Source organism: Gadus chalcogrammus, chromosome 10, assembly GCF_026213295.1.
Source record: "Gadus chalcogrammus isolate NIFS_2021 chromosome 10, NIFS_Gcha_1.0, whole genome shotgun sequence".
NCBI classification, from domain to species: domain Eukaryota; kingdom Metazoa; phylum Chordata; class Actinopteri; order Gadiformes; family Gadidae; genus Gadus; species Gadus chalcogrammus.
The window spans coordinates 14,632,828-14,659,079 of record NC_079421.1 but is presented as its reverse complement, the minus strand read 5'-3'; the positions used below and the strand labels follow the sequence as shown (position 1 = coordinate 14,659,079).

The window sequence follows — 26,252 nt, the reverse complement described above, 5'->3', positions numbered from 1 at the left end:
GTTCAGATCATTGGGATATACACATCTTAACCATTTTCCTCAGGGGTCATACTTTTTCCTATTAACAAGAAAAAATTGGTTTAAGATATGTTCATTGAAATGCTACTAAAAAACAATTGATTGTCAGGGCAGCACACTTGGTTAATGGTTATTGTGTTGAAAAGATTCCTCATATATTTTAGCTATTTGTAATCGATGGGATTGTCTCATAGCGTTTATGGAGTGGGGGTCAGTGATGCTCCTTGCAGCCACTAGGGGGGTGTATAGTGGATGATCCATATACCACTGATCTGATCGATATGCTCTTTCACCGGTATGGCACTATGTTCCACACCATCACTGGAGCAGAAAATTAATTGATAAAAAAACAAAAACATAGTTCATCTTTCCATTTCTGTTAATTATTCTGACCTAGGCGGATGTTTTTACCACATTTTAATAGAGTTTCCTTTCTTGGTTAACAATCCTACATTGCTTCTTTGGGGATTGTGCGGGACGACTGATTCTGTCATCACTTTTTGTTGTATGTATGCTTTTTTCCTGCTTTTGAGTGTTGCGCTAAGTTTTATTGTAAATATTTATCCTCTAACATGTTTCATATAATTGCATCTGGATATAAAAATAAAAACTTTATACTCCAAGTAACTTTTCAAAATGAATAGATAAATCTTGCCTTCGAGAAGTCCTTTCTGGGATTTGAAATTGTATTTAAGGCAAAAACATCCTGTTGTACCCATCTTTACCATGTGGTGGCGCCGGGACACTATTATCCCACTCAAATAAGTGTCAATCGCAAATCAAAACACTCAAGGCTTCCATTTGAAAAAGGATAAAATATACAATAATTTTGGTCTTCAATGTATTTTTCCTAGCCTCGCAAAACCCTGAGGTAAGCCCGCGAGGTTTATGCTGGCCTCACAAGGCCACCTTTTTTATGTTCGGCATAAGAAACTGGGAAGATGCCAATCAGTGTTTATTAAACATCCTGGCACAGTAGCCTTCTACTGACAATGGGCCCTATTCACAGCGGGGAAAACACAGGTGTAGCTCCTCACTCTAATTATAGGGTCGATTTAGGAATGGCAGTGCACCGGTGTAGACAGAACTAGTCAAGTAAATATATGTGGACCTTGCTGGTGCTACGACCACCAAAAAATAAAACAGACCTTAAATGACAAGAACAGGAGGTATCTCTTTACCCTATTATTGACGACCGCGGGAAAATGGTCCATTCCACTGCAGTCTAATGTGTCTTATATCAGCAACCACGTGAGCTCTGGAGTTAAAATAAGCCCAGGTTTAAATAATGTAATAAATGCAAGGGTAACAACCTGGTGAGTCAGCCCCATCTCGTAACTATTCAGGTTTTGACCCGCTGTGGAAAACAAGGCAGCATGGATTCATTTCCTTACTCTCCAGAACGGCATCTGCATAGGCATTTGCATACATTTTGCAAATGATTCACCCCAGCAAACGCATACAGCACAAAGCGTTTCGGATGGCACTTGAATGATCCCGTTCCTGACGTACTCATCTCCCTAGAAACTTCCAAATCTTTCAATTTTTTCTGTGGAACACTTTTTTTTTTCCTACGGAAACACAAATTCCTGGAACAAAGGCTCCACCTGTTTCATCCAAGCTGATCTGCCACCCTCGGTTATATATACCGAGAAGGTATTTAGGGTTGGCCTTTGAGTTTTGGTGTAGGGATGGGGGTGGAATAGATATAATCCAATGAAAGACGGTTTCTAGACCCCAAAGGCCTCCTCTACAATGTGGGCTATGGGGTTCCAAAGCTCATGCCCCATGGTTTGTATTGGTGAATAAAATAGTTCTGAAAACAGGTGTAGTTCATACGGACGGGAAGGAGGCCTTCAGCCAATCAGGACCCATCTTGAGCAAATCTCTTCGATTTAGTATGCCACTGTTGATATATGTTTATTATTCAGTCCGAGCAAACATTATATACATTTTGTACAGTTATTCCAGTAAAAGAACACAAGTCACAGTATATCATCGCTTTTTTTCTTTGAAAACAGTTGCATTAAACATGGGGCAGATCAAGTAAGGTCTTCTCAGCTAGTCACTGAGCTGGGCATTGTTTTTTGAATATCATTTTTGTAGAACTGCAGAAAGTGAAACGATGCACTTATTATACAGTAAGTATACCCTTTTGTTTGGTAAAATAAAAATCAGTTTGAGTCATCTACAAACCATTTGACCTGCTGAGGTGAGCTGGCGTCCCGGGGCAGGAGACACAGGTAGAACTCAGAGCAGAACCATAGTGTCTGGCTCCTGGCTAGTCCTAATCCTCCATACTTAAGCCAGCGGCGTGGCTCTTCCACAGGCTCTAGGTTGTGCCCTTTATGCACAGACATTATGTGCAACAGGTGCTTGGCCACAAATCCCTTTGAATCCCTTTGAATTTGGATTAAAGACAGTTCAGTAATTCCAAATATGTGTACAAAGATAACCAAACAATGGAACAGGTTACAAAACAAGTCGATTTCATTAACTTAAATACACAGAGGATTCTTCATTAGGAAGTCTGAAGGCTTGTTGGGCCATTCCCAAAGGTTTTCTTAGAGACTACTTGGGGGTAGTGTTCAGTGCAGCCATTGTCAGCAGCAGTGTTTTTTCTGAGGGAGGTGTGGATGGGATCATGGGAGGGGAGCTCAAATCAACAAGGCGAGGGAGGGTTGACGGGAGGGACAAATCCTGAAGCTTAGTCGTCAAGGAGTTACTACGTTCGTCGACCTGAGTCATCAGATCTCTGACGACTCGATTCTCTCAATCCACGGCAGGCCAGAGGAACGTCCGTCCTCTTCCGCCCTCCCGGACTCCGACGGGAACCCGTCCCGCTCTAGCGTCCCGCTCCCGCTGCCGCTGTTGCCGGCGGCAACGCCACCGCCACCTCTTCCCTCTCCTCCTCCTCCTCCTCCTCCTCCCGCCTTCTCCCAGCCCTCCGGCCCCGCCCTCGCCAGGTGTAGCTCCGCCTCCAGGGCCTCGCTGCGGTGGTACATGTCCAGGTAGCTGGCCTGCAGCTCCTTCTGGTAGCGGATCACCTTGTCCTTCTCGGCCTGCCACGTGCGCCTCTCCTCCTCGAAGGCGTCGGCCTGCGCCTCGCTCTGCCGGCGCTCCAGGAGCAGCTCCGCCCGCAGGCGGTCCTCCACCGGGGCCACGCCCCCACCTGGAGGAGGAGACGGGAGGAGACATGGGGAGGAGGTGATTGGAGATTAGAGGAGGAAATGAGCGGAGAAGACGATTGGAGATGTTGGGAGGAGAGGGCAGGGGACATTAGGAAGAGATGTTCGGCAATGTGAGGAGGAGGTGATGGGAGATTAGAGGAGGAAAAGACAGAAGAGTATAGGAGATGATACAAGGAAAGGAGAGGAGGAGAAGAGGAGATGTTAGGAGGAAGTGATAGGAGATTAGAGGAGGAAAAGACAGGAGAGTAGAGGAGATGATTTGAGGTAAAGAGGAGGAGACCAGAGGAGATGTGAGGAGGAGGAGGTGACAGGAGATTAGAGGAGGAAAAAGAATAGGGGGTAAAGGAGATGATACGAGGAAAGGAGAGGAGGAGACCAGAGGACATGTGAGGAGGAGAAGACAGGAGAGTAGAGATTATGCGAGGAAAGCAGGGGAGGAGACGAGAGGAGACGCGAGGGGGAGGTGATAGGAGATGAGAGAAAGGAAATGAGAGGAGTGTTGAGGAGATAATACTAGGAAAGGAGAGGAGGATGCGAGAGAGGTGATGTTAGGAGGAAATGTGAGGAGATGTACGGGGAGAGACGGCAGGAGACGTTGGGAGGAGACAACAGGGGATGAGAGGAGGAGGAGACAGGAGATGAGAGCATGGAATGACAGGACACGAGAGAGGGCGGGAGGAGAGGAGCGGAAGACACGAGCGGAGACAAGAGGACACGTTAGGAGGAGGAGACGATAGAAGATTTGAATAGACGTGGGAGGATGTTAGAAGACGACGACAGAGGAATATGTTAGCAGGAGATGAGAATTCTTCATTCATTCTTTTTTACAATGTTAATGAACTCACAAAATTACCAAATAATTATGCATTACATAACAAATTGGCTTTCAATCAAGCCGATGAACGTCCCTACACTGTATAACTACGACATGACAGAAAAAGCGAGACCACTTGTTGTCTCCTGACGTGAAGCGCGTGAGAGAGAGCGTGTACTGTACCCGTGGCTCCGCCCCCAGCGGCGTCCTCCTCGTGCGATTGGCTGAGGCAGGTGTGGCGGCGCTGCAGCGTGCCCTGCAGCGCCGTCTTCAGCGTGTCCAGCTGGCCCTCGCGGCTCCGCAGCTCGCCGCGCGTCTCCCTCAGCTGGGTCTTCAGCTGGAAGATCTCGCTCAGCTTCTGGGTCACCTCCGCCTGGGAGTCCCGCAGCTGCTGCTTCAGCAGGGAGATCTCCCCCGACTTCTGACACACCTTGGGTGTGGGGTGGGAAGGGGGGGGGGGGGGGGGGGAAGAGAGAGAGAGAGAGAGAGAGAGAGAGAGAGAGAGAGAGAGAGAGAGAGAGAGAGAGAGAGAGAGAGAGAGAGAGAGAGAGAGAGAGAGAGAGAGAGAGAGAGAGAGAGAGAGAGAGAGAGAGAGGAGAACATGTAAGCAAAACCAAGGTGCTTACGTGGAAAAATAACCGAGCCTTCTCAGTGCATGTCTTTGGTGCATTTTGGCTCTTTGAGGCTTTAAATAAATAAATACTTATATTCCACTTGCTGATGGAAGAGAACTTCAGCCATTGTTTCTTACACTATAATATTCACAACCCTGATCCCTGGCAGTGTTAGTGCCATGGTCGGGTCAGGCCAGCTGCACAGACCCACAGCTGAGCAAAACAGTTGAACCATCAACCACCACCCGTGTCTCATTCATAGATGAATAAATGTGATGGGACCTCAGAAAGCGCATTCATATTCACGTCCAGATGAATGATCAATACCCCACTGTAATAATAATGATAATAATACATTTAATTTAGAGGCGCCTTTCAAGACACCCACGGTCACCTTACAGAGCATATAGTCATCATAAATCGTTAAAAAAAAAAAAAGAAATTGTATAAAAAAAAAAAAAAAAAAAAATAAACATAACAAATAAACATAATAAACTGTATCCTTGTGTCCATCGTGTGGCATAATAATCTCTACTAACGGTGTCCCCTAACATTTGTTACCTTTAATGCTCAACAAACTCTGTGCTCCACCCCAACCACATACCTGCCAGCGGGTCTCCTCCAGGGTGGGGCTGACTGCGCCCACCTCCTCCTCCTCCTGACCCTTGACCCTGCGGAGGCTGTCCAGCTCCTCTTGGGCGCGACCCTTCTCCTGCTGGGCCCGGTACAGCTGCAGCTGGAGGCTGCGCTGGGAGCGCTGGGCGTGCTGGGAGAGCTGCCTCAGCTTGGCGGCGTACAGGCCCTTGAGCTCGTCCACCTCCTTCTCCCACAGCCGCTGCTTCCCCTCGAACACCTGGACACACGCAGGGGTCAGGGCCGGTCGCTCGGGCGAGATTGAGGATTGAGACTTCTTTGGGATCGTAACAGAGGATGGAAGATCCTCGTGTAGCCATCTTTTATCCGCTTTGGTTGGCAATCGTATAATGTTTCTAAAATACTGGTCAATTCCAATTTTGAACAGCTGCAGTAGAAGAGCCTGCAGTATCTGTTACCATAGAAACGGGCATCATAAAATATTAGTGCAACACATACCTTGTTGTTGGTAGGTGTTAGTGTCTATTCCGGTGGTGGAGCATCATGTTTCCCAGACAACACATTACGCAATACGCAGACGTTCCCGTCTCAACCGAAGTTTGAGAACATGGAAGTGGCGTCCACCCACCTGAGCGATGGCGCCTTCGCTCTCGTCCAGGTTCCTCCTCATCTGCTTCAGCTCGTACTCCTTCTCCACCAGGCGCTCCTCTAGATCCCGGACCTGTGACCCAGGAACAGAGAGGTAGCAGCTCATACCGTTTCCCCGTCCGTCCACTCACACTCACACAAGAGATGCTTTTAAAAGGGGTTGCATCAAGAAGATCGATTCTGCTCTGTGCTCCACCACGCACTCACCACGTCCTCCATGGACAGGGACAGGGGGAGCTCGTAGGGGGGCGGGGCCTCCCCCGGACAGGGCGTCAGGTGGCTCAGGGTGGCCATGCTCCGACAGGTCACCGCCATGTCGCCCCCCATCACGGCGCCCCCCGGGCCCACGCCCCGGGGCCCCATGCAGGAGCGGTCCAGGGAGCCGATGGTGTTGATGTGGCCCGTGGACGCGCTGGGGAGAACCCACAGTCGAATTAGAACCGTCTCAATGTGTAGCGCCGATCACTGACACTGTACTTTCAGAGTAAGAGCACAACCATGTCTCCTGGAGCTACTCTGCAACTCTGTCCAGCTGTTCTTTAAACCTGGGTAGTGCAGCACTCAAGAATTTGAATGTTCTCACTGCCTCCCTGACACTGTCACTCGCTTTGTATAAAACAACTTACGGGGAGACTGAACGTGAATGTAAAACACCATCAGTTGCTCAAGTTCTAACATACAAGTCATAGAGCAGCAGTGTCATCTGATAAGGAAGCAGTGGTCTACCTGATTTGAGACAGGTGTGGGCGGAAGGGCGGGCGGTACGGCGGCAGGCTGTTCATGGAGTTGTGTCCCGAGTCGGACATGTTGTCATCCTCTTGACTGGCGCCGCGCAAGCAAGCCAAGGCCTGGAGAGGAGGGGAAAACGTCATGCTTAGTACCCATCAGTCATAACAAAAACAACGTGATTCATTGACTTTGACTCCCCTCGAGATCACAGAGATGAGGTGCGGCTGTTTTGTTCAAATAGGTGCTTCAGATAATAACGAGACAAGAGTCATGCAGGCTCAAGTATCGGTGATAATAATAATCATTTATACTATTCATATTGTTTGTCCTGGCCCTGTTTGTCCTTTTTCTCCTTACTTTAGCATCTATTTTTTTGTTTTCCTTAGCACTACTTTATACTTTTTTTTTGTGTTGTATTATTTCCTATGGCTAACACTGTAGCTGTGATGTAACACAGAAATTAAGCTAATAAAGTCTGTCTGTCTGTCTGTCCGTCCGTCCGTCCGTCCGTCTGTCTGTCTATCTATCTATCCATATCGTTATCTATCTATACATAATGTATCATTAATTCTATCTCTGGGTATAAATAAAGAAATGTATCTATGTAACATAAAAGCTATGACCGCTGATGACTCAGTGAGGCGAGGGGACACCTTGTGGCCCGCGCTGGACGTTGCTGTTATCGTTGTGGTGTTGCTGGCTCTCCCAGGGCGGGAAGGCGAGGAAGAGGAGGAGGAGGAGGAGGCGGCCGGGGGCGGGTGGCCGTAAGCCTGGGGTATCCCGTTGTTCCTGTAGTCCAGGTCCTCTACCGGGGAGGTGGGGTACAGGTTCTGCATGGAGCTGAAGTTTTTGGGCGCGACTCGCTTGAAGGCGGAAGGCCTGAAGTGAGTCTGTAGAGGGGGGGGGGAGACAACAGGAGGGTGGAACGGCTTAGAAATACTTCAAATGCTGCTTACGTTATTTCTAGCTATCTTAATTAACTTTTCTTACACATAGAAACATAATCCATAATTATTAACTGCAGTGCAGACTAGACAAAATCCTCCTACACATTTTTTATCAGTCATTAAAATACATTAGTAATGCTGTGGCTTTTGAGGTGCGGCAAACTCACAAACTCTGTCTAGTGTGCTAGACTGTGTCTAGCTGTGTCTGTGTTCATAATCCATCGACATGGTTGAGGCCTCTGCTCTAAAACTCCCGTGGTATTCTATTCAATGAAGTGGTAGAAATTAGGTTGTCTGAACAAGTTGATAATGAGGAGGTGGTTAATAACTTTATCTTGGTTTATTTAACGGTTATGAGTCACAATTTACTCATAAACTACTTTTTCAAACATATAGTGGGCTAAATTAAACTAATTTTTAAACAAATAGAATGTACTAAGACATTTTCTTTCTCTTAATGTTGAAACACTAGCTACAGCACTGCTGTACTGCCGGTGTATTGCCTATAAATCTAAAAAGCCATTCATAGTAATACAAACTACTTTTTGAGGTCATAGGTCGAAAATATTCTGGATCTTTTCCAGGTTAAAATTACTCTATTGAATCATTGTTTATTAACGGTATTTACACTTATGTAGAACACTAAACAATTGAAAGCCATTTCGCTGTTTCACCATTGAGACAGATACTGCGGTTTGCCTTTGTAGGGCAGTATATTATACTGAACGATTCATGACCGCAACGGTCAATTGATTTTATCGCGATTGCCAGGTTTTATTTACTTTTTTTACTTTATCTATACATCATTCTCAGCCCGACCAATTTAAAACGTCCAATCTGGCCGATGGCCAACAGTCATAAATCATTTAGAAGGCAGACAAAGGCCACTCTAACTGAAGTATGCAACCTGCTTTAGCCAAGAAGCTTACCCTTTTACTAGGGGTGTGCTTCTCTCCTTTATAGGACGATCCAAAACATATCTAGATACATGCGCTATCTGATTGGTCGAAGAATTTACTTATTTCTAGCAATCTGATTGGTTGAAATTTTGAATTTATTTCGAGACACTTTGAAAGACCTCATACCACCAAGATCATAAAATCTTTTCCTCAGCCAAAAGATCAACACCAACCGGGATTAAAAAGTATGATTGGCTTTCGTTAAATATTACCCAACTGATACTGCCAGAATGTAAACACATTCGTTATCTTTATATTCCCCTGATAAAAATCGAAATACCTGAACCATTGCTTGCAATTTTAAGTACATCCCATGCATTGTTAAAAAAACGTTTGGGAAGTAGCTGCAAAATGCCGAAATAGCTTTCCCATCTCAACAACACACCAGCAGCAGTTACCTTTCCATACTTCCCGCCGATGGGCAGTGAGTTTTTCCCCACGTCTATTTCGGTTCCGTCTTTATTGTAAACCTTGGTGTAGAGGCTTTCATCCTCGAGCCCGTTGAGAGAAGTGCAGCCAGAGATAACTTCCGTTTTATTCCTACTTCCTGGATTTGTTCTTGGCTCCTTCCTGTTTTAAAGAAAAATCCCCCATTGAGTGTTAGCGGCCAACGAAAATGTGCATGCTGAGTGGACTTAAGCCGGCTTCACTGCAGCGCACCCACCTGCTGATGTTGAGGTAGTTGAGCAGGTCTCTCTGGGTGAAGCCCTTCTTCAGTAGCCCGTTGCTCTGCCGGGGCCTCACCTGTGGCATGGCACGACTGTTCTTGGTCTGGGACACGTCTGGCCTCTCCACCAGACTGCCTACACTTCCCATGGTGCAGTTGGAGGAGAGAGGCGGGGCCGAGCGGAAGGTCTTGCTGGAGGAGTTTCGCGTTCGAGGGAGGGTCTGCACCGAGGCAGCCATTGGTTACCAATGAGGCCGGCACTGGGAAAAAACAAATTGAAAGAATTACCAACACAGTGAGAACTATAAATGGTACTTGCATGTGTACTTGTGAGTAAACACGGCACAATGACTTCTTAATCAGAGTGATTCAGAATACATTTGAAAATGTCAATCATCATAGCTGGTGTTACAATAACTAGTAGTTCCACCTCTTTCACTGAAGATGCGCTGTGTGCAATTAGCACACACACGCAAAAACCGGCGATAGCACAGATGTGTCTTGGACTGCTTTCGCAATCCAGACAGCTGTTACTGTGAACATAAAGACCAACATGGCTGACCACACAGTGAGTGCCGACTGCAGCATAGTGCTCTAATTTCATAATGACACCCTCCATATCACACAGAAATGCAAACTGCATGTACTTTCCTTTTCCATATGGGAAATCTTTGCAATGAAGCCTCCCAAAAAACATAGACTGTTGCAACAAGGCACAGTGAAAGGGATGTTTGTGTGTTGAACTAAAGTAATCACAGGAATAATCAACTAAGATTGAAAAATTGTAACATTAACATGTTATCTTCATCATGGCATTTCAACCGTCGATTCAGTTTCCAACAGTGAGAGAATGGAAGGTCTTCTCAAGGATCATACAACCTCACAAGTCTCTTACATAACTTCATAAACCATGATGCTGCATCCGGACTCAATCCCCCTCAAACCAGAGTCAACACGAGTATTTTGGGAAACACCCATTCCATGGAAAAACTGTAAAAATGAGGGTGCCTGAGTTTGTTCCCGTACTTCATGCATTAACATAATGATGTGAATGCAATTTATAGAGCATATGATGGGCAATTATAGGCACAGCCTGTGTGTGTGTGTGTGTGTGTGTGTGTGTGTGTGTGTGTGTGTGTGTGTGTGTGTGTGTGTGTGTGTGTCAACAAACCAAACCCAAACAAAACTGCAATTACTTGTCTGTTTATGATTATATTCCACCATAGAAAGCAATATAAACTGCAGATTTTTATCTTAGAGTCTCTAAGTTAAGACCGCTTTTTTTTTTATTGGAATACAATGGAACCACTAACACAAACAACCCTTATATTAGACTGTGATATACGTTTATATTCCATGCAAACACACAACTTGGCACATCTTTCTGGATCATTCCACGGTAATGTCTACGCCCTCCTTGTTTTATGATCCACATGAATCTAAAAGGATTCTGATTGGCCGGTCTGCGTTGGGCTACAGCAGCAGACGAGAGTAAGGTGTATTCCAAGGGCGTAAGATAGGGATTAAGAAGAGCACCAGAACCGCCATCCAAGTTGGCACTACAATCTCATATCCTTCTTAAGTCCAGCCTCTCATCATCTCTGTCACTCCCTCCTCCACCGCCCTCGACAGCAACCAGCGCCACAGCTCTCCTGTTCTTCTTTACCACTCCCTCTGTTCCTTGTGCTCAGACCGCCTCATTAAAGGCCTTTATATTGATCTCACCCCATTGACCTCGCCCTCCTTCCCAGCGTAAACATCCCCGCCAGCAGCAAGGAGACATTCTCCAGGCTGTAAAACACACACAAACCTGCCTCGGCCGCCCTTATCCTACCTGGGACTCGGACAGAGATGAGAGGGAGGAGTATACAGACTGCCGATGTTCAATGGTGTCATTCATTACGGACGTAGTCTATTGCCTCTGTTGCCTCAGGGTGGAGCGCTGTTGTGCTGGTGTGTGCTGTGAGTGTACAGTATTCATGATGGATGTTTTCCTTTCTCGACAATGGTTTTACAATAGGGTTACATCCGCAATGCTGTCCACTCTCCCTGTTTTTAAAGAGTTGGTTTGACTGCAAGTGGAGACAGAGATTTCTACATGGAAACACGTCACAATGTCATAAATGCAATACCATTAAAAGCAAATAGATTTTCTTTTTTTTTTGTTCCACAAAGATAATCATAAGGCATAAGGCATAAGTGCAAATTGATATAAGAGAAGGGAAATTCCTTTGTGGAAAATGTTAACAGATGGGTAGCCTACAATTTTATTCTAATAACTTCTTATGAATCATGTCAGAACTATTTATTAAAAATAACAGATCAGAGTAGTACTCGGCATTGGACGATCCTCAAACGTTGAGGGACTGGAAACCAATATATCGTCAGTGACAAAGTGACTGAAATCAGTTCTGACATAGTCATCCCTCTAGTTCAGAGTTCCTCAACCTTTTTAATACTTAGGCCCAGTATGCATATTTGTAATATTTTCAAGGCCCGGTATAAGTAAATAAAAACTTAATGACAATAGTGGCAGGCAGACTTCAGCATTATGGAGTAGTGGGGTTGGGATTGGTCTGACTGCATCTCATTTTTGTAGTCTTCATATCTCTGCGGCCCTGTGGCAAATGGCTCACTGGCCAAAACTGGTCCGCGGCCCAGTGGTTGAGAACCCCTGCTCTAGCTCACACAGGCAGTCAGATTCCTAGAGCCATTATTAAATCCTCTCTTCAAAACAGCATGAATGCACTATACTTCAAGAGAGGGGGAGAGGGGGGAGGTGCCCCCCTCTCCCCCCCTCCCTGACGTCGACATCGATTACTCAGATGGTTAAAATAGCATAGCAGCTAGCGGGCGGTAAAAGGGAGAGGTATTCATGAGGCTTTCAAACAACAAAACATCCTGTGTACACATCTGGCTTCATGCATGCACTGACGCACGACTAGTTAGTCACGCCTAACCGCTGATGGGATACCGGTAACGTAATTAAACATTAACAATGCATTGTGTTAGTGGTGTGGTCGGGAGAAAACCTAATGGTTTATGTGGTTTTACGGGCAGGGCTGGTGTTTGACGCGTCAATACAGAAGTCAATATCGTGATCATTTAAGTGAAGGGATGCATCAATATATTGGTTATAATATAATATTTTTTGAGCCGTTTCCTTTTTTGCCTGCCAAGAAAGGTCTTATCAGCGAGTAATTTCAATGCTTACTTTTTTAACAAGGCAGTCTTACATGAAAATGTATCTTTTACAGAACCCCATGACCTCTTACACAGGGGTTTAGGCCCCCAGTAGGCGGTACAGTGTGTACTTCCTGTAGATTAAAAGCAATCAATGTTGGGCACAGAGCCGAAAAGAGAACAATACCGTAGAAATATCGGAAGAGTCACTTTGTTAAAAATCAATACACCAAATTAAGATCCCTATGGCTGGCTGAGTGAATCAGGAAGTGCTAGAGAAAGAGATAGAGGGAGTGAGCAAAAGACAGCTTTGGGGAAGATGGATATGAGCAGAAAATCCTTTTAGGCAGGGAGCACAAATCCGTCAGGCATTAGGAAATCTTGCGTCCAGTTGTTCTCCGTAATTGCCCAAAGGTTTATGGGCCAGGACTCAGGAGTACAGGAGGCCCTGCAAGATTTACAACTCAGCCCCCAAACATAAGGGACCGGCACTTCACATTTTGTGTGAATGCGCACGTGTGTGTGTGTGCATGTATGGGCGCTCGTTTGTGTGTGTGTGTGTGTGTGTGTGTGTGTGTGTGTGTGTGTGTGTGTGTGTGTGTGTGTGTGTGTGTGTGTGTGTGTGTGTGTGTGTGTGTGTGTGTGACTCGGTAAATTGTGGGGGCCTGGAGCCTTTGATAGTATGTGGATTGCTCTGCTTTTGATTTATGCTGCGGCGCTACAAAAAAGCTCTCATGTACTTGTTCAAAAGGAGTTTTTTCTTGAGGAGAACTTAAAAAGAAGGCCAACATCAACTACTGGTGCTGTTAAGTGACAGCAGGTGGAGCATACCGACTTCATAAGACTCTCACATCCTGACTTGCATCTGCTGGACTGCCAGCCCGGGGGTTACACTCTCCGCTCGAAACCCCAAATCTTTGGATAATGAACAATATGTACTATGATTTGATATTTGACATGATGAAGTACAATTCACTCTAGCTCAATATATTAGATTATGATCAAACAAGCCTTTATTTCAGAGGTTGGATACTTCTGACAGCCACTTAATACTGAATCAGCTGAAATTATATTGTTCACCAAACTCATCTTATCCCACTTGCTATCAATAAAATACAATAGAAAAACAATGGCCGCAATGGATTTGATCACAAATAATGTGACTTCATTCAATGCCTTGACTCTATCATATGTTTTGTTCTGAACCTTTTAGGCTTAGTGTTCTAGCTAGAACCGTACGTACTATGCAAGTCAGTTCAGTTGGATGAAAAATGTTGAGTCACCCAAAAGGTGTGCCAAATAATCGTCATGACGATGCATCGCGATTCTAATTTTCACGATCTACTGCATCGATTGTTGACGCCAAGAATCGATTATTAATTTAAAAAAATTAATAATCGATCTTTTTTATATAGTTTTATAAAGCCTATTCACTTTTTGTGGCATCAGTTTGTCCTCTTATGTTTATGAAATGATATTGTTGTTATAATGGCAGCTACTTCCAAAAGGGGAAATGTTTGAATGTTTTCATTTCATTGGTTTAAAGGACCACTGAGGCCATGTAAACGGCACTGATTATCCTTATTTTGTTATTTTAAGTTTTATAGATCCTTCGCACTTCTTGTCAGTGTATCCAGTAATAGTCGTTTCAATAAATACAGCTATGTATGAATTGAGTTGCTTTGAGTTATCAATTGAACACACTATCCAGATCATCCACAGCCAGTCAGCCACTGGTAATGGCTTAATTTTTTTTAACAGTGTTCAGTGAAAATTCGCAATGCATCGCAATAATTCAAGTATCGCGATGCATCGTGATAGAATCGCATCGTGGCATGTGAATCGTGATACGAATCGAATCGTGACTTCTTTGGCAATACCCACCCCTACAAAACAGTGTGACGTGTATTTGATGTGTATTTGACGCGCCTGACCCCTACCTGCTCATTAACGTATCTGACTTCCCCGTGCGTCGCTGTGGAAAAAAAGGTGCTAAACAGTAAGTTAAACGGCTTCCGGGAGGGCACTCTCTGAGCCAGTGCACCAGTCAGGGGGCCAACGGAAAAACACAAAGTAACTCATGGAAATAAACCCAGAGCGTGCCGTGGGGACACTCGGGCTGGAGGCCGGTCACCTCCGCGTGGAGTATCCCACAGAGAGCCACAGAAAATACACATTCCAGAGACGCTTGTGTTCACAACACAAGCTCAGGCTCGTCCGCGGCTTTTGATGTGCCATCGGCACACTCCCCCTCAAACACACACACGCTTCAATGTGTGTGCGCTTCACCTCGCTCAATAGAACACTGGCTGACGCACCGAAAGGTGTGAGCAGCTATCTGCCAAATGCTACAAAAAAAGACTTTGGTACTCCACCCCTGTGCCAACCTTTCTCTCATCAGTCTCTCTCACTCCCCCTCCTACTCTCTCCTGTCCCATGATCAAAGTTTGTTGACGCGAGTGTTGGATACAGTATGGGTCCTGTTCAGACTCCCACACCAGCACACTTGCAGATGACACATTCCGTCCTCACTGTAGAAGGAGCTGTGCTCACAAGCCTACGAGCTGCTTGGCTAAGCACAGCCTGATACTTATATATATGGCCATATTATGCAGCGGCGTATCTCGGTAGCCCCGAGTACTTGTCCTTGGCGATTTGAAGAGCATTTTGAAATAATCCTGGGAATATATATGACGATATATTTATTATTTGATTGTTTAATGAAAATGTTAAACTAAAATGTATTAATAGGCTAATTCATAATAAAAGGCAACTATAATATTTCCAGACACAAAGAATTTCAGGGCGATCGTCAATTGTAAAAACTGCTGATGACAATATAATAATTGCGTAAAATTATGTTTGCAGCAGACTGTCAAACGGGGTTGTAACTCTGCTCCCCTTCCACTGCTCGGTAATAGATGACTGCTGTGTTGTGTTTTACTGCAGAGGTTTGACTCAGCAGGACGGGGCTGGCGGTCTCAGGAAGCTTCTGCCAGCGGAGCTTTCTATGGGCCAGGCTGACTGTACACTGCAGTGACGGGCAATTAACACATTAGAAAGGTTGGCAGCACTAGGAGAGAGAGGGCACAAAGAGGATTCATCTGGGCACACAGGGAGAGCGCTGCATCTGAACAGAGCGTAACCTCCAGGGGGATTTGAACCGTTCGGTGGACCGATGTTGTCTTACAATAGGATGAATGCTTACATTAGTAGCATGGGTGGCCACAGCGGGAAGCTAACCCCTAACCCTAGGGCTGTAACAGTCAGTTGTGCCATGCTCGACCAGCTGAGCAAGGCATGCGTGACCCCTGTCAAAGAAATTGCTCATGCATAAAAACAGCATAAAACATTAAAAAGCCTTAACAGTGCTAGAAAGTGAGTATTTTCTCTTTAGTGTTAGGTTGTTTCAGCAGCCTGTGACATGTGGAGGGAGTGAACATCTGGAGGCCCAAGGTGCTCAGGGCCAGGCAGAGAGCTGGGAGGAGGGCAGTGGTGCTGCACATATTGGCCCTTAGCAGGCCAGGCTGTAATGAATGAGCTCCGGGGCCCATAGGCATCGCAAAGCAGCAGCACTCTATAATTATCAGGAGTTTATTCATTATGGGATGGGGAGAAGAAGAAGACAGGCAGACAGACAGACAGACAGAAAAAGGCAGGCAGACCGACAGACTAACAGAAAGATAGAGGCTACTTCATGGAGCCTTGAAGTCAAGTCAGGAGAGTATTTCAGCTGAATTCGCAACGCATTGCTTCTCTGGCAGAGATCTATGCAGCGCTAGGTGCTGGGTCGAGTATACAGTCATGTACACACATGTTAAAAATAAGCATTTGGTGGTGAACTGACCCAAGGCCCACATGAAAACTGTGTGTTCAGCCCTTCTCACCACTTGCTATGAGATATGAAGAAGTGGTGGCCCGCTACTTCTTCATGTAAAAAGATGCGCAAGTACTTTTTATTATGACTTTTTGCACAACAAGACAGGATATACCAACCAATAAACTCACAGTAGACAGAAACCCAGTGCACCTGGTAAAAATACAAATAATATACAAATTCAAAAAATGTAGTTAGATATAAAGATGGATAATAGATTCAGGTCAATTATAGTAAAAATTTACTAAGAAAGAAAAAGCATGTAAATATATTTATGCCTTAAAGTAATAACCGTTTGCTAGACTGATGACTATGTGACTTCCCCATACACTACTGTTGTGTCTGGGGAAAAATAAGATATTTTCCACCGGTGGTCAGTGACATGATTGCCGTGCTATTTTGACTCACACGCCTTCCATTGATGGCAACTGCTTGAGACTTGTCAGGGGCCAAAAGGTCAACGTTTGACGTAAAAGACCCCATTGAGACCAAACTGATCTAGCCAGACAATGTCGGCCATGGAAAAAAGTACTGCACACTACTGGCTTTATCCTACGAGCACCGACGTGTCAATCAGGGATAAAGCTGGAGGCCGCGATCCAACCCAAATATGGTTTGCGTGATCAAAATACTAATCCCAGATTTCCCATTTAAATCTGGCGCTTGCCTGATACTTTCTTTTGGAACATGTTCATCTTTTTGAACATGTTCCTCTTCGATAACCGATAAAACCTTTGTATCGCACTGATGACCTTCATGTTACGCATTGAACCTGCTCTAGCTAGGCTAATTCCTCAGACCAATTCAGCCCATCACCATTCACCACTATCATCCTGGCCGATAAGCTTCGGCCCCCTCACTGTCCAATCTGACTGCAATGAATTGTATTTGTGGAGCAATTCAAATCAAACAACCTGCTACACGGCCTCAGTATGGCTGTTGGACTTATCAGGGACGCCTGTCTGGGGTCCATTGGCCTTTTGTCAGACCCCATTGATCCGGGCCTTACCAGTGTTATGATAGATGGCTGTACGGACGAGAGAGCGGCGAGGACAGCAGTACACTGGGGAGCAACATGGGAAGAGGTCGATGTAGTCTGATGTTGATCTAGAGTCCCAGGACTGTACAGTCGATACTGTACTCTGCTCATGTCAGCATTGATGAATATCTAGTTCACATCCTGATTTTATACAGAACACGACCTGAAAAGGATATGTGTACTATATTTATTGTAAAATATAGACTGTAGTATCGTGGAGTTGTATCAAGTAATTGTTTCGACAGTGTCTATTTGCGGCACCTGGCACCGTTCATAGGCTAGGTACTGTGTACAAGAATAGGACTTTATGCACTTGTATTGACATAATGCCCATGTGATTCTAAATAACAGAGGGGAGAACAAGACCGATATCAAAGTCACTACAAGGTAAAGTGCTACGTAGGTAGCGGCACTGTGTGAATCATAAAGAGCAAACAACGTAAACACACACAACGTTTCAGTTTTTTTTTTTTTTGCTGATCCTGAATCCAGTCCAACTCCTGTGTTTGGCCTCCTCTCCCCGGGTGAGGTCAGACACAGTTGTTTGCTGAAAGATATTGACGAAAGTGTGTTAAGCGCAGAGCAGCGGGCCGTGTTTGCAGTGGATGATGGGGAAGCGTTGGAAGGGAACCGAGGGACATTCCGTACATTTCTAAGTAGCTAATTATTAATGGGCCTCCCTCTGGTAAATGGTGCATAAGCACTGATGGTAAGGCTGTGGGGCTGTGGCCATTAGCACAGGGCTAATGGATTTCTGTCCCAGGCAGGCAGAGGCGGCTATTCCTGCGTTTACAATTCAGGAGACTGAGAGTTAAAGGTGCACTGTAGTGGAACGGACGAGGCAGAGATGGAATATCATTGTCATTATTTCATCCCTTTTATTTGTGTATAATCCCATGAAAATAAGAAAGATGGTTGCGTTTTTGTTATCTTAAACCAGTGGACCCACAGAGTGGGTCCTCCTCCACAGAGCCCGCCATGATGCACCACCATGTTTCCACAGTAGCCCAGAACAGACATAAAGCTTTTAATCCTAATCACTATCTTACTCATAAACTATGACCTACAGTTTGACAGTCTGTAGGTCTACTTAATAATATATCAACGAACCTCATCACTTGGTGGTGGGTGTGGTAATCAGTTGGTTGCAGTCTGCAACCTCACTCTATATGCCACTAAATCCTACAGCACCTTTAAAAAATGCACAATTTCCTGTCACTCCTAGGAAACATTAAACCCCAGTCCCCAATAACAGGCCCACCGTTGAGTAGAAAGAGGAGAGGTAGCCAGGAGTAATAGCTCTAAATTAAGCTTATAAAAGAGAAACGTATGTGAACGTGAACCTTCCACAAAAGGTCCTCTATCTGCCGCTACAAAACAGAAAAGGCTCCATTGTTTGCCCCTGGTAAGCCAAGGGTTCATGTAGGAGCCACCACACCGTGATTACAGCGATGCATTTAGAGTGACTCCCACCCAGTACATCAACTCACACCTGAACCACTTTCACTAAACAGCAGGTGCGTGAGAGAGAGCGCACCAGCCCACACACACACAGTTTAGAAGAATGACCTAAAACATTACTTGTGTATAGTACTATGATGTCCATTGTAATTATCCTCTGCAGTGAGACACCCATTGTGCTATAACTGTCCTGGGTCCCACTCTCTCAGTCTTCTTATTATGTGACTGTGATATCGGCTGAATCGCAATGGAGAGAAAAAAATATCTCAAACTGTTGTATGCCTCACTCCTCTGTTTTGTGTTCAGCCGGCAACTAGTAGACAGAAAATGAACCGGGTGAGATAAGTGCAGCGTGGGTAAACACTGATGCTGATGCCACATTTTTTCGGCATTACCCAAAGTTTCTGTGTAAATAAGGTTAGCGTTTGGTGTTAGCGAGTGCTGAGTAGAAGAAAATAATCGGTGGGAAACACCGGTTTTGAAATCCCTCCATCGTGGCCACTATTAACACGATGGGCCGGTTGGCAAAGAGAAGACTGAACTACAAAGATCCAACAATAAACTCAAAAGCTACGGTATGACACAATTAAAAGTATGTTAAATATAGTGATGAATGCAGAGGCTGCCACGATAATTAAGATGCCACAATAAAAATAAACGATCAAATTTTGAAAACAAAGTTAAGACTTCCTGAAACATTGTTCTTGTATTTACAGAGTGCAATCATTTTGAGTGCCTGTCTTAGGGGATTTCCGAGGAAAGGATTAAGCCAGTCAGACCAGTGGATTCAAATATCACCTCCTTGGAAGCTGGAAAATGTGTGTGGTTCTACATCACAAACATCAGAACTTCCTCACTGACCGTAGAAGGATCCCAGCCTACACCTCTCCCATCACTGCTTCAAATAAATATGGATATGCTCATATTGACTCATATGGATGTGAAAAATATATATTCATAACTGGTGGGTCTTCTGCTATTCCTGGAATATTGTGGGTGTTATACTGTGTAAAGCATGTTCCCATGCAGTAACTTCACAGTTCATAGCATTTTATCAACAGAGATGATTATAATGTGTACACTTGCACTGACAGGTTATACAAGGTTCACTTTTGTTCCTGATTTACAATAATAACTGATGATTACAATAGCCAGCATTGTGAGGAACTGCTAGCATAGTAAATGAGTATACGAAAGTATACTAAACTAAACAAAATCCACATTGACAAAAGCTATTTGAACAGATGTGTAGCAGTGATGTAAAGAATGCTGAGGTTTAAAATCAAAAAAAGGTTCATGTAACAGATAACCTACCTGCTACTTCTGTTCAGCTCTGTGATCCTAATCCCATGTTGTGTCAAACGCTCGCTCTCTGTCTCGCTCTATATCATGCCCCAGCCAGTGTCACTCAACACAACTTTGTGTGTTGCCACAGAAGTTAAACTGAGAGGGGAGGCGGAGATTGGAGGAGGCTGAACTCTGATGCAGTCTCACTGTCTTAACCTCCTCCCTTTTTCTGCAGAGCCATAAAGGAGAGTGTCCCACCTCACCTAAGGGTGAGGTGGTAAATATATATAATAAACCCATCATGGTTTATTATATGGTACTTTGGTACGATAGTATATGGTAAAATACTATTGTATGTTCAGGTACAACAGCATCCTATGACTCTATAACACTCTCACACAAAATCGAAACTCTTCGAATGTATTATTTCACATCCTCTTTATTTGTACCCGCATATGACGCAATTAATGTGGGTTCCACGCAAGTCCGAAGCAAGATGACAAACAACCCAAACAAACAACCCCCCCCCCACCCACACCCACTCCCCCACATAACCCTCATTCTCTCTCTTTTTGTGTGGATAATTCACACAGAGATTCCTCTTTTTGGACCCAGCGCGGTCAAACCCGTTCTCCCGGTTCACAGACAAAGGAGCAGGATGTGAGATGGTTCACGCCAAGCGGCCCGGCCGGCCCTGCTGTTGACACGGGACAGACACGGCCCCAACAGGCGACTACTCAGGCTGCATATAATGCACGGCATGTTTGTGGAAAGTTAAACGCACAATAGAGTTTGGGGGGGGGGGGGGGGGTGGAGGGGATCAGACTGGTCTACAGAGAATGACAGAACAGGAAGATGGAGGGGGGATGATCGGAGTAGGTGAGTAAACGACGGCAGGGAGAGAATGAGACCAAGATGTAAGGACGATGAGGAGAAGGAAGCGGATAGGTACGTCTCTGTGTGGACTGACGAGATAATGAGTTACCCCCCCCCCCCCCCCCCGACCCCATTCCTTCCTGGGAGGCTTGCTCACAGCGTAGGTTCCGATGCCCTATCGTTTTACACAGAGAGTGAGAGAGAGAGAGAGAGAGAGAGAGAGAGAGAGAGAGAGAGAGAGAGAGAGAGAGAGAGAGAGAGAGAGAGAGAGAGAGGGAGAGAGAGAGCACATTGTTTGCCTCCTCCCTGAGAGAAGAGCTCTCTCTGGTCTCCCTCGGGGCGGGTTGGGCCCCAGGGGTGGGGGCTGATCTGACAAGATGTTTGGGAAGCACGGTGGAAGCGAGTGAACGGATGGATTGTGCAGACCCGATGAGAAGTCTTGGTGGAGCTCCAAGTAATAAAGTGCCCTGCCCCGCAGATATGCAGAACACCCTGGCAGACAATCAAAGACATTCCCTTAAAAGTGAACATGGAATGCCTTTTTATTTTTTTTATACAGTGCCTCGAAAAGCCGCTGACTAGACCACATGAAGTATAAATTATGAATACAGACAAGATGAATGAAAGGGCAATAGCCCCCAAATGAAGCAGTGCTCAGTAACACTTTATTATCCTTAACGAGTGCACCGTCCTTGTCATTACTGGTGAGCCTTGCAGCCAGGCTTCAGACCAGGTTCCGCAGATGATAGCGTTGTTGTCGGGAGATTCTTAACCGTCTCTCTCCTCACACAGCGGAGGTAGCTGAGGGTCGCACCTGGGGGCACGCTTTGCTTGAGTGTTTGGCAGGCTGAAGGGAAGTGCAGCAGTAAAAGAACATAGGGAACAGTACAGAACACGAGCAGGCAGGAAATGTGAGGAAGGATAAACAGACACATAGATGTGATTGGAACTGGAGATAGACACAGAGGCAACTCATAAAAAGGGGCAGGTAGTAAGGGTCTGCTAACAGCCTCATCTACCTGTCTGACTGGAAGGTATGAGGAGACCTTTTTTGGACCAGACTAATTTCCTCCTAGGATCCTGCAGTGATCCTCCATAACAAGACGGAAACCAGCTTTTGGAACTATGCAGGCTAAGGGAAATCCGCCAAATCTGTCAACCTCTGTATACATAGCATCAGCAGTGATTAATATAGCTGCTTTGTGACTCAAGAACAAAAGGATTTATCTCACATTTTTTCATTTATTTTTCTTTTTTAAGGGAAATGCCAATATATATACAGGCTTTTGTAATCAGTATTGAGTTGGTCCAGTGGATCAGGCTTTGTTCCAAAACACTGTCAGGTTGGATCCCTCGAGGTATAGACAAAAGCTAGGCTAAGGATTAGATCAAATAGTGTAAAACAGCAAGAATTTCAAGAAAGACGCAAGGATTTGGACTGTAACTGCCAAACAATTGGCATAAAAAGGCATAGTACTATACCGGGCTTTACTAACAGAGTACACGTCGGTATCTATCAATGCCAGTTGAGGGTGTGGCGATACATCGGGTAGATAAGCCTACGCAATGAAAACATAAAGAAATAATCAGAACAAGCTTATGACAAAACTTACACCAGACCCTGTCCGAGCAGCCGGATGCCGGTAGGCTAAGATGCGAAAGGGGGGCTATTTATATCCACCATCGGAGCGAGGGACATTCAGAGACAAAGACCCCTGCTAGGGGTCTTTTTTTAACCCTCCCATGCGCTGACCTTTCTTCCGCTGAAGGTCATTGAGGTCCCAGCATTTCTGGCAACTACACAATAGATTTAGAGGAACCATTGGATTCGCGTGAATGTTTACTAAGTATTGCATAACATCCGTTTGCTTCTACCAGCCTTTTCTTTTTTAAGTTATGCAAGCAAGGTGTTATTATTATTCTGGTTTAGAAGTTAAGGATTTATGGATCTGTGATTGCATCTGAAGTGCTGAGGCCCCTTGGGCTGGGCTGACACCATGTACAAACACTTCAGACACACTCAAACCTCACAGGTGGAGAGTGTTGCTACACTCTAGTCTAAACTATACAATGGCATTAGGCAGTTGACCTCCTGTCAGGTATCCAATCCCTTACTATGTTGACAAAGACCAAATACCTCAGTGCCAAACTGCTTTTTACTTCTATTTACATGTGTAACCCAGGAATTGGCTTCCACTGATGACGCGAGGAACAAGAAAGTATTCCAAACTTCCTTGTATTGGCTCGCCAGACAAACCTAAGCTCAGTATGGTATGCATGTTCAAATATAAGGACTGAAATAGAAAAAACACAGCCAAACTATTCCTGTTAGGATTTACCACCTACACACACACGCTGCAAAGAATCTTCCAAACTCGAACCATCCAAAGGGCGTAATATTAGCTGATATCAAGCCAATTAAACATTTAGCACTTTATCGACTGATAAAGTTCTGCTTAAACTGATACAACTGGAGCTTATCAAATTGGTGCAATGTGAGACTCTCACAGCACAACCAAGCCTCTACTTTGTAATATAAAGTATTTGAGTCGCTCCACATCTGTTACAGTCAAGTAGCTTAGAAAGAAATTAACATTGACTTACATTGAAGGAAAAAGCAGGCGCTAGCCATTCCAATCACTGCAACATGGTGGGTCATAGATTATGTGTGTGTGGCTAGCTAGATTTACTACGGCAAAGCCTAGTGCTGTGGATAGCGTGCAGCTCCGTCTGGTCTAGAGGGCTAAAGGGCTTCACGTCTTAGGGAGGAACAGTTCCAACAGTTCCAAACAGTCTTTTAGCCGGTCGGTCGGACCGAGCAAACCTGGTCCAAGGCCCCAAAGTGATTGCCTCTCGGCGCGGCCATGCTTTAATCGCTTCGACAGACGGCCCCTCAAGAGAGAGAGGATGAGTCCACAGCGACTGCCAGGGCGTGAGAGCACTGTGTTTAATCCCAGCCGGGCACAACACTTTCCCCTCAGAGCATTCCAGCTCGCCCCATACTGACTGTCCATAAGCAGTCTGTCGGATGAGGAGGGAAGAAGCGTAGGGTTAACAGGATGAAGGATGGACAGCAGCTGGTTAGAAAAGGTAGGGAGGGAGGAACTAATGAGGGAGGGAAGACCCAGTGGAAGTGTAAAAGGAGGGGAAAAGGTGATTATCGGATGATTAGCTGGTTGGCTGGCCTGAGGGTCGGAAAGGTCTGTCCACTAAAACAGAAGCAGCGGACTGTTGTGTGTCTGCTGGCCTGGGGTATATTGCCTGGCGGGGCTTTGCACCAACTGACATTCTTTGCACGGGTCAACGAGACCACTCAAGCCACAACAACGCTAGTTACTCATAAACACTAGACACGCAAGCAATGACATTATTTGGGGGTTTAAAAAACAACTTTATTTGTTGAAGTTGTTTTTTTTACAAGAAGCCATGCAGAGCCTTGGATAAGCAAGCACTGAGGAAACTTGTCTGACGGGAGGGTTGTTGATGTCGAAAAGTACTCCTCATCAACGTTATTACGAAAAAGGAGGCAGAGAACATTTCACTCTGCATCTCTTCTTTCATTTTTTTTTGCTCTGCCGGGCTAAGCAGCCGGCCGGCAGACATCCAACGGTCAGCAGAATCCCTGTTACATCAGCTGCCAGCGCTTTTAAGAACTCTCTCTCTCTCTCTCTCTCTCTCTCTCTCTCTCTCTCTCTCTCTCTCTCTCTCTCTCTCTCTCTCTCACACACACTACAAACAAATGCGTTCACACACCCAAAGCCGCGGAGGACGTGTCAACCTCCTGGGAACCCAAACAGCTGAATCTAGAGATCTTGTCAGCTGTTTGACCAAAGAAAGAAAAGAGATGCCCCCCCCCCCTCGAGTTACAGGGTCTCTCCTTAAGTTACAGGGGCCGGTTGGCCCCGCCGGACCTGTGATAAGGACTGATCTTAAAAGCTCACCTTGTATCTAGTCTACAATCTGTCTTATTTTTCTTTAACTGACAGAGATAACAATTAATATAGTGTTCTTTAGGGATCGAGGACCCAGGCTAAAAGACACATCTTTGTGGGTCGAGGATAACCACAATGCAACGTTTTATTATGATGGGAGCCGTTCTCATTGAGACCGTTTCTGAATGTCCACTGACTCTGTAATGTAAAAGCGAGCTTTTGGCTTTTAGTTTTTTTCAGGATGAATCTACAGTTCAAAGCCATGTCAGCACACTACCAGTCTGCTTTTCTTTTTGTTTGAAGAAAGTTTAAAGCACTTGTTAAACTTCAGCCCGTTTCTTCCCAGGACTATAGAAGCACGCAACCAGAGCTTGACCATCCTCTTGTGAATGCACTATGATTGGGCAGAGGTCAGAGGTCACCTGTGGCCTCTGGTCTCCACGACAACAGCCTTGCAATCTTTAAGACTGACCGACTCCCTCCCCCGCCACTCAAACACTCTTTCATACGGCCTCTCTCACAGCGACACACACACACACACACACGCACGCACGCACACACACGCACGCACGCACGCGCACGCACACACACACACACACACACACACACACACACACACACACACACACACACACACACACGCGCGCACACACGCACGCGCACACACACGCACACACACACCCTTTTGTCCCCAAACTCCAGGGCATCAAAAGAGACGTAGGAGTTCGTTCTTCCACCCAAACATTTACAGGCCAAACACATTACTATCCACGGCAGTCCCCTTATTTTACCCCTCGCCAAGGGACCACAAGATGACAAGATAGATTGTGCTTCTCCTCTCAATCTCTGTCACCTCCATGGACTCTTTGAAAACGGAAAATAAGTAACATGAGATAAACAAGACTATTGCCTATTTAGTCTTGTTGTTAAGCAACCATCATGAGCAATGCAGCAACAACGTTGTCAATTTAACCTGCAGATAGATCATGCATTAAGCTATAGCAGTAGTATAAGCATGTTAATAAGTGCTTGGTTAATGCACAACTATACCCTCTAATCCCAAAATTATTGCAAAATCGGCGCTCACCATATTTCGGACGTCGGACATTCCTTGAATTTAGTTAAAACGATCCCAGTGCGGAGTTTGACTCGTTATAAGTGTATAGGCTTATGAGTTTGAATTATGGCGTGTATATATGGATCCGAAGATAGGTTGATCCACGTCTATGAGCAGGACGTTCCGCTGGGTCGGCGGTGTAGAGAGAGAAGCAGACAGAGTGCTGGGACGTTTCCCTCCGGCAGATTTGAATAGCAGAGGGGCAAGCAGGGAGAAGAGTGTTGGTGAACATGTGCTGCTCGTCCCCCCTGTGGAAGTACAGGCAAACCTGAGCCTTCACTGGGTTACATCGCCCTCTA

At 45.4% G+C, this 26,252-nt stretch overlaps 1 protein-coding gene across 2 annotated transcripts; it reads right to left on the bottom strand.

Annotated features, from left to right (window-relative positions):
- Positions 1 to 278: 278 nt before the first annotated feature.
- Positions 279 to 26,143, bottom strand: n4bp3 (NEDD4 binding protein 3). 2 transcript variants are annotated; one of them, XM_056600068.1, is made up of 10 exons: positions 25,924 to 26,143; positions 9,179 to 9,441; positions 8,913 to 9,084; positions 7,262 to 7,498; positions 6,606 to 6,727; positions 6,087 to 6,291; positions 5,860 to 5,952; positions 5,242 to 5,490; positions 4,207 to 4,453; positions 279 to 3,190 (listed from the first exon to the last, which is right to left on the bottom strand). In XM_056600068.1, the coding sequence occupies exons 2-10, from the start codon at positions 9,418 to 9,420 to the stop codon at positions 2,766 to 2,768; spliced, it is 1,992 nt and encodes a 663-aa protein (XP_056456043.1). In that variant the 5' UTR covers positions 9,421 to 9,441; positions 25,924 to 26,143; the 3' UTR covers positions 279 to 2,765. The 2 variants fall into 2 exon arrangements, with proteins under 2 accessions (XP_056456043.1, XP_056456042.1); XM_056600067.1 differs by lacking the exon at positions 25,924 to 26,143 and adding an exon at positions 20,056 to 20,318.
- Positions 26,144 to 26,252: the final 109 nt, after the last annotated feature.